The following is a 5,976-nucleotide window of genomic DNA, read 5'->3' as shown; positions in this document are numbered from 1 at the left end:
CCCCCCCCCCCCCCCCCCCCCACTCATTTCCTTAACATTGATACATTTTAGTTTTCCTGGGACTTCGGTTGACATCACAAATCCATAATTGTGGAGCATAAAGGCAGCCCCCCCCCCCCCCCCCCCCTCTCGCTAGCAGTAACAGATTCTTATTCTCAACGCACGGCCGACCTCATCGCCGAGCACGCTGCTGGTGTTTGGCTGAAAGATATTTGTCTTTATGGAGCAGCAGGTGTAGAGAGGCCCATTTTTATCAAGAAAGACACAAAAAAAAAAAAGAGTAAATTTGGATTCAAGTACATTTGATCCATTATTTTATAAAATAAAATGCGTTTTTGTATCTCATATATCGGCCTTGTTAAGTCATAATTTTGACTTGAATTCGTCACTGACGAAGTGACATAATTATCACTTCGTAAGTTAAAAAATTGATTTCTTTATCTAATAATTTTGCCTTTGTAACTATTCATTTTAGCAGTTTCTTTCTACCTTTTCCTGGTCGTAATGGGCCTCCGTACAAGACGACAGATTGTGATAAAAAGCAGCAAGTTTTGACCAACAAACCATTCTAACAGTCGAGTCTCAACTTAATCAAATTAAAACAAAGAGGCAAAAATTGTCATGATACATTACAGTACGGACCCGCTACAAAAACCACACAGATTTTCTTTAAATGAACCAGTCAGCAGGTTTAAAACTAGAGGCTCCTCCCTTCCTTTGATGTTACTTCTCCAGTTATTTATGTAATATTGTAATAAACGTCACCGTGTCTTCAAGGAGAAAAACAAAAACGCACTCCGTCCAGACACTCGCATCTTCTTCCAAAATACATTCTGTACAAAAAGCAACCCTGAGTCTCGTCAGTGGAATGACTGCTCCGTTTGTGGGACGCCTCACAGCCTCTCGCACTCTACGTTTTTAATATTTCGTCACATTCACTGGTCCACCGGCCCAAACACAGACCCTGGTCCTTCTCCAGCAAACCAACCCTCCCTCAGGTGGATGACTTTCTCACACGCGCGCACACACACACACACACACACACACACAGCTGATCACTCGTATTTATTTTTTTGCTCGTTCGTGGAATTGTGTTGGCATTTCTGTAGCTTGACGTAAGTGGAAGTGTCATGACAGAAAGGTGTAAAGATGAAAAAAAGAAAGAAAAAGAGGGGGGGGGGGGAGGTGTCGAGCGTGACAGCCTCTCCGTTTGGCCCCAGAGCTCACGGGGCCTCCCCCCCAAAAAACGTCTCCCCCTTTCGCTCACTTCTGCACGATCGGCTGCGTCTTCAAATGCCGGCTTCCTGCGTTTTTTGTCCAATCAGGAGTAGATGGTGATGACTTCACTTCCTCCCCCCCTCACCAACAGGACGCGCTCCAATCCCTCCGTCAGGACCTCGAGGAACTCCATGTCTGGTCGGCAAGTTAAGGAGGTTAGGAGTTTATGGGAGTGTGTTGTCTGCACCCAGAACCCTGTGCAGGATGAGCTGGTCTAGATAAAGGATCGATGGATGATACATCTGTGTCTCATCGCATGCGCTGGAGTATAAAACACAACCAAAGGTTGAAAAACCATGTCACTAAAACATGTCTTTCCTTTGAAGACACTCATGATCTTGCACTCAGAATTAAAAAAAAAAAAAAAAAAAGAGTGCTAGAGAGAGAGCTGAAGGTTTTGGGGAAAGTTCCAGACATTGTCGGGTTTCTGACGCTATTTGACCATCCGACAAGCACTTCTGATGAAGCACAAATATTTAATTTGGTTAAATAACTGAAAAAGTGCAACCCTCGGCAGTAAAAGGATACAGTTCTCGTCTCCGTCCGTGTTCCTGGGGGGTCCCGGCATGTTGAGCAGGACGAGCCGTGCATCATGGGATTTATTGACGATGACCTCGTTGAGCTTGACAGCGGTGTGCATCCGCCTGACGTTGGAGTGGTCCCTGAAGGAAAAAAACGAGATGCGCTCAACAACCTCTTAAAACGAACTGCAATGCCAACAGAAGGTGTGATTGTGTTGTTGTGCGCTCACGGCCGCATGCTGAGCATGTCCCTGAAGCCCTCCGGCGTGGAGCAGCCAGAGTGCATGGCTCTGTATTGCGACGACTTCTCTTTGGTCCAGGTCATCTGGACTCGCCGGTGGTGCTCGGTGGTGCCGCCGCTGCCACCACCGCCTCCGCCACCACCACCGCCGCCGGTGGCTGCGTTCGTCGGCCTGTCTCGCTCCCCACCGTCCGTGTCGTCTTCATCGTCGGATCCGATGCTCGTCAGCCGCAGCATGGAGTTACGGTCTTTCACCAGCTGAGCCTGGTTTCGGCACAAAGACACAAAAAACCCACGTCTTTCCTCATCTCAACCTTTATTATCCGCCAGGAGTGCTATGAAATCGGGTGTGTGAGTGAGTGTGCATCTCTGTCTGTCCGGGGCTAATCTCGCATTCTGCTGCAGCAAACTGCATAATATTTTGGGTGCCCAGTGATGACCGCATTCTCTTGGTGAGTTTTATGTTCTTTTTTGGCAAGATTGCATGGAGTGTCTTAAACGGCGACTTCGAGCCGATCTCCTGCATACGTCACCTCTTGTTTTTTGTGTGGTCGGCGTTAAAGCCAGTTGTGTGTTGTATTCAGTTAAAAATCACACAATACAGCAGTGGTGGTGGCAGACACACCTGGCGGAGATCTGCACATTTCTAGTTCTACACCTCTGCTCTCCCTTACCAAACTCTTCACTCCTGTCTCTCTCTCTCTGTGTACCTGTCTGTCTCTGTCTCCTCAGGTGTTTGAGACGTTGACTCAAACACTCCTGTACCTGAGGGACAGCTACGCCTACAGACAACACAAGGTTACCTAACCTGCTAATACAAACCACAGGCTACATGATCTAATCTAGCGGACTCACTGGAGAACATCTACAGGGACGGATCTGAAAAGAGTCAAATAGCAACTGAAACTCAGAAGTGAGAAATAAAAAGAGCAGAAGAGGTTTCTTCACTGCTATTAAAGGCAGTTTAATAACTGAAAGTACATTTGACTCCGATCAGCAAATATGAACATCATTATTGGACAAACTCTAAATTGAATCCTTCAGATAAAGACTTTTAAGAACTGAAAATGTCAGATGAACGATGAATTTGGGAGTGCAATAAATGCGAGATCTGATCTTACCGAGCTCTTAGTAAGGATTCAATGTCTTCTTCCCAGTAAATATGCTAATATGCTACCTAAATGTGCATTTATTGGTGAATTATTATTGGTATGTTGATTTTAAAAAAGGACCAACAACATTCAGACTTTTATTTTTCGTCTTTATCTGAAGGATTCACTGATCTAAAAACACGTGCTCTTCACTTTAACTGTGCGTCTACTAGCTTTACCACAGCTTCACGACTGTGCGACCAGTAAACTTACATCATCAAAACTCCAGCGTGCCCGCTGAGGAGACCAAGGAGAAAAATAATGACACGAACTTTAATATTAAAGCTGAACGGGAGAAGCTGTTCCCACTGTTGAATTGAGATACCAATATATCAGACAGACGCAGATATAATAAGTGAAACTCCTGTCCTTAAAATCAAGTCTTTCCTTCTTTTAAGTCTCCTAACGTCTGGTTTTATGTGGAAATCATTGAAGAAAATAAAAATTATCTCAGAGAATTTGATTTAAAAATGACATTTGTCCCATCATTTCTGTAATTTCAACAACGTTTAAGGTTTCTATATATTTTTAAATCACTGGAGCTTTGGTTTTAACCAACCGAAGAAGGTCTTACTACCTTTAAACTGACCTCACCTGAGACCTTGTAGCTCCACCTGCCTCTGTCCTACTGCTGCCGCTACCAGGATTTCCCTGATAGAAATGATGCACGACAACCACAGACAGATCAGAACGAGTATGCCACGGCTGACCTCGTACACAACTGATGACCCGACGGAAAAAGATGCTCGCGAGCACTCGACCCAAGTTTACCTCTTTTTCCCGGTCCGATTTCGACAGTCGCATCTGTCGGAGCATCTGAGACCTCTGCTCCATCATCAGGGTCCTCTCGTAGGTGTACGCACTGATGTCGCTGTCGTGCTGAGAGGAGGGAAAACAATGATATAGATGAGCTTTGTGGCTAACACAATTGAAATGAATGAAAATGTCAGAGATAAACCACCCTAATAGTTGTGAGAAGCCTACCATCTCAACCACTTCCACCTCGGCCTCAATGCGGAGGTGATAGAGGAAGGTTGCCAGATCCTTCTTCATCTGGATGGAGTTATCCTCCATCTGGGCCACCGTGAAGATCCGCATGCCACACTTACGCCACACCTGAGAAAGAGAGGATACTTACACTAGAGATGTTCTAAATGAAGGCGAGACGTTTCAAAATGTGTTCAAATACAGAAAGAAAAACACGCGCTCCCACCTTGTGTTGGCGCAGCAGGAAGGGCAGCAGCATTAGCATCCCCCCATCGTGGACGATCCACCAGACGTCGATGTAGCCCTCTGCGCAGGGCTCGCTGTTGCTGGGGAAGAGGGAGATGTTTTTGGGCACCAGCAGGGCCAAGTGGGCCGCCGTTGTCACCCGCACCGTGTCTGGAGGGAAGAGAGAGGCGGTGCTGTTAGAATGCTAGCTCAGAGAAATAAGAATTCACGAGATCAGGGAAAGAAAGAGGTATTTTCCATCCTGTTCGACTCACTGATGAAGGTCTTCCAGGCCTGTGGGTCCTCGCTTTGCCTCCAGGCGTGAGGCCAGCCCATCACAACGGTGTTGGGCTTCATGCCTCCCAGGCCGCTGGACTGGATCATGTGGCTGATGCCTTCACGTGGCTTCTGGGCCACGATGCACTGACAGAAGCCCTTCACACGCTCCTTATCCATCAGGTGCTTCAGAGTCTGAAAGAGGTAGAAGGTAACTAGATCTACAGACTGACCAAAAACCTTTCACGTGGAGCGCACCACGCGCCGCGCTGCCAAGATAGAACCTCCCACCTGCTCGGCGGCGAGGGCCTCGCCGTAGCTCTGCAGGAAGTTGCCGGAGACGACGGTGCCGACGATGGTCAGGCCTTTCCCCGCCTTCAGCTGGCTGGCGAACGTCAGCAGGCGAGGAGACTTGACGTGGGCGTCCTCGTCCAGTTTTAGCAAGACCAACACCTGAGGCCTGGAGAGGAGCGGGCGAGAAGAGTGTGTTAAAGCATGTGGGTTTTAAGAATCAATAACAGCAGCTTGTTCCTACACAATCCATGGAGAATATAAAGGATGCATTGAAAAGGTTTCATGAGTATCGTGTGAAAAATTGAGTTTTCTGTTTAGTAGTACGAGACTAAATATGTCTCACTATCCGTTGTGACCGTTGTTTACATGATCCGGTTTAATTGATCTAAAATAAAAACCACAATAGCCTGTGATGGCATCTTTAAGATACGTGCATGACGTGGCGAAACTATCAACGCCTTTGTACACCGCTCAAAAACTAGAAAATGTAGCTTACATAGCTCAAATAATGTCAGTCGTGGACTATTTCTACTGCAGAGCTCAAAGGGTTAAGAGCATTGGGAGATACTCGAAGTAGAGTCGCTGAAGGGCCGCCGGTAAAGCCGACTGTGAAGGGGATCGTGGTAATGTAAAGCTATTTAATGGATGCCATGCAGGCTGAGCTTAATGGGGCACTTATAAAAAGGACGTGATGACAGGTTGTAAGAGAAGCAAAGCGTCGGTGCTGCTGTACCTCCAGTTCTTGGTGTGCGGCGGTCCCTCCTCCAACCTCAGGAGAGCATATCGGGCAGCGCTGAGCGAGAGACCGCGGATCCCATCCCCCCACTCCTTCTCCGCTCTGATACACACACACACAAAGGGAAACATGTATGTACTGCATGATACACACTGTGTATATTGTGGCCTCATCCGACACACACTCAAAGAAACAAACATGGATGACTCACACTGGAAATACACACACACACACACACACACACACACACACACACACACACACACA

General features: G+C 47.0%; 1 protein-coding gene across 3 annotated transcripts in view; it reads right to left on the bottom strand.

Moving 5' to 3' along the window:
* Positions 1–374: 374 nt before the first annotated feature.
* slc12a6 (solute carrier family 12 member 6) overlaps positions 375–5,976 on the bottom strand; it is a 17,616-nt gene continuing 12,014 nt past the window's right edge. For 2 of the 3 annotated variants that reach the window (XM_031851011.1, XM_031851012.1), the window contains exons 18-27: positions 5,707–5,811; positions 4,971–5,139; positions 4,679–4,874; positions 4,405–4,574; positions 4,176–4,307; positions 3,963–4,070; positions 3,786–3,842; positions 2,030–2,304; positions 1,807–1,940; positions 375–1,413 (exon numbers count right to left, since the gene is read on the bottom strand). In XM_031851011.1, the coding sequence (XP_031706871.1) occupies positions 1,322–1,413; positions 1,807–1,940; positions 2,030–2,304; positions 3,786–3,842; positions 3,963–4,070; positions 4,176–4,307; positions 4,405–4,574; positions 4,679–4,874; positions 4,971–5,139; positions 5,707–5,811 (1,438 nt within the window). In that variant the 3' untranslated portion in view covers positions 375–1,321. The remainder of the gene's footprint in view (positions 1,414–1,806; positions 1,941–2,029; positions 2,305–3,785; positions 3,843–3,962; positions 4,071–4,175; positions 4,308–4,404; positions 4,575–4,678; positions 4,875–4,970; positions 5,140–5,706; positions 5,812–5,976) is intronic. The other variant, XM_031851013.1, reaches the window with a different exon arrangement.

The sequence above is a fragment of the Anarrhichthys ocellatus genome, unplaced genomic scaffold, assembly GCF_004355925.1.
Source record: "Anarrhichthys ocellatus isolate YVR2014 unplaced genomic scaffold, GSC_Weel_1.0 scaffold11, whole genome shotgun sequence".
Classification (NCBI taxonomy): domain Eukaryota; kingdom Metazoa; phylum Chordata; class Actinopteri; order Perciformes; family Anarhichadidae; genus Anarrhichthys; species Anarrhichthys ocellatus.
Note: the sequence above shows the minus strand (reverse complement) of the source record. Positions and strands in the feature narration are given on the sequence as shown.